This window comes from Cystoisospora suis (assembly GCF_002600585.1).
Source record: "Cystoisospora suis strain Wien I chromosome Unknown contig_9810, whole genome shotgun sequence".
In the NCBI taxonomy this organism is placed as follows: Eukaryota; Apicomplexa; class Conoidasida; order Eucoccidiorida; family Sarcocystidae; genus Cystoisospora; species Cystoisospora suis.
This window is the reverse complement of record NW_027162584.1, coordinates 1-1835: the sequence shown is the minus strand read 5'-3', so window position 1 is coordinate 1835 and position 1835 is coordinate 1. Positions and strand designations below refer to the sequence as shown.

At 43.1% G+C, this 1835-nt stretch overlaps 1 protein-coding gene across 1 annotated transcript; it reads left to right on the top strand.

Annotated features, from left to right (window-relative positions):
• Positions 1-16: 16 nt before the first annotated feature.
• On the top strand, positions 17-1803 carry CSUI_011120 (uncharacterized protein; the record flags this gene model as incomplete). The annotated part of the gene is made up of 2 exons (XM_068071221.1): positions 17-188; positions 1148-1803. Coding segments are annotated over exons 1-2 (798 nt in total), but the record flags the coding sequence as incomplete, so codon positions are not given.
• Between the last annotated feature and the right edge of the window lie 32 nt (positions 1804-1835).

Here is a 1835-nt window from a genome sequence, read left to right as displayed (position 1 = left end):
GATGTCTATTAGAGAAAAGGGAAGAAGAAAAGAAGAGAAAGGCAATGACTGACGTAAAAGGAGAAGAAGAAGAAGAAAGAATGGGTAAGGAAGAAGAAGGAGAACAAGAAAAGGCTGTGGGAGTTTTCGATGAAGCACAGGAAGAACTCGAGAGCATGAGGCCTATTGATCGCATTAGCTTTATCAAGGTAAGCCCCCTGTCTCTGTCTCTGTCTCTGTCTGTCTTCCTTCTATATCTCTTTACTGTCTCTATCTCGAACTCACCTTCTCTCCCTTTTCCTATCATCCCTCTGTATGTACACCTGGGTGCTGGACCAACAGGAACCCGACATGTGGTGTGTCTACAGCTCCCTCTGTCTATCTATCTTTAGTCTGTTGACCTACCCCTTTGTCTTTAGTCGATCGGCCTCCTGCTGTTGTACCAAGCGTCGTCTTCTCCTTCTTCTCTTTAATCCTTTTCTTCCCAGTCTTGCCGCGTATTTTCATTTGTTTTGGAAGCACCACTGTGGAGCTGTGATGGAGAGAAAGACAGAAAAGATGAGATTTCGTCATTCTCTCTCTCTCCGTCTCTCTTCCCTGTCTGTATGTCTTTGCGTTTTTCTTTTTCTTTCTCGTTTTTCCTTCTCCTTCTTTTGTCTCTTTCTCAAACAGCTTCACTCCTTCTTTCTGTATGTTCTTCATTCTCTTCGTCTCTTTCCTTTCAGAGACACTTTATCTTATTTCAATTTTCAATGTTGTATGTATGTATTCCATTGAGAACGTGTTCTAGCTAAACACTGCGTCCCCTCTGTCTTGAAATCTCTGTGTGTCTCGTGGTTGTGGTGTATGTACACTGCATTATCACATGGGGCACATCCGTTCTCTTAGAATTCCTTAAGGCGTATACATAGGATACATACCTGGCTACCATGTAAGCATGGAGACTTGTTTTTCTTCTCTCTAGTTTTTCTCCCTTCTTTTCTTTCTCTTTTTCTTTCTCTCTTTTCATGAAGCCTCATTTCGCGCGTCGTCGCGTGCTTCGTTGTTTTCATCTTCAGCTGTATATACAGTCGAACTGTACGTCCTCAACTCGCGACCCCATGTGCTTTTCTTCTCGTTTCTCTTACATTCTTTCATTTCTCTTTCTTCTTCACTTCCTGTCCTTCAGGCTATCCTTTCTCATGCAACACCAACATCTCAGTTCCTCTCTTCTTCTTCTCTCCTTCCTCTTGAAGATCTTCAGAATTTTTATGCCGCTTTGGGAATTGCCAACCTTCAGCTACGTCGATTCAATCAAGCACTTCGATGCTGGGCTGAAGCTATGCAAGCTTGCTGTCCTCTTACCCGTCGGTTCTGCTGCTTCGAATGTGGCTCTTATAGCCCTTTCTCTAGTAGTAGAAGAAATTCTCTCTTGTTTGCTAAGGAAAAGCCCTCGAAGCACAAGAGAGAAAGAAGGTGTCTTCTTCCATCTGAAAGAAGGAAGAGGAAAAATGAATCCACCCTGGTATCTGAGACGTCGCTTCAAAGAAAAGCGATCTGTTCAAGACAAGATGAAGAAGAGGAAGAAGAAGAAGGAGAGGAGGAGGAGAAAAAAGAAGAAGGAGAAAGAGAAGAAGAAGCTAACGAAGAAGAAGAAGAAGAGAGAAGTTTGTGTGAGTGTGGTTACCGTATGAGTTTGAAGGAAATGCGGGAGAGTCTAGAAGAAGTTTTCGGGACTGCAGAGCTTTCTTCAGCACAGAGACAACTACTTCTTTCTCCTGTGGATCTTCGCGCCCCTTCTCAAGAAACTCAAGAAGATCATGATGAGAGTAAAGACTTGAAGAGAAGGAGCAAGAAAAATAGGAAAAAGATAGAGG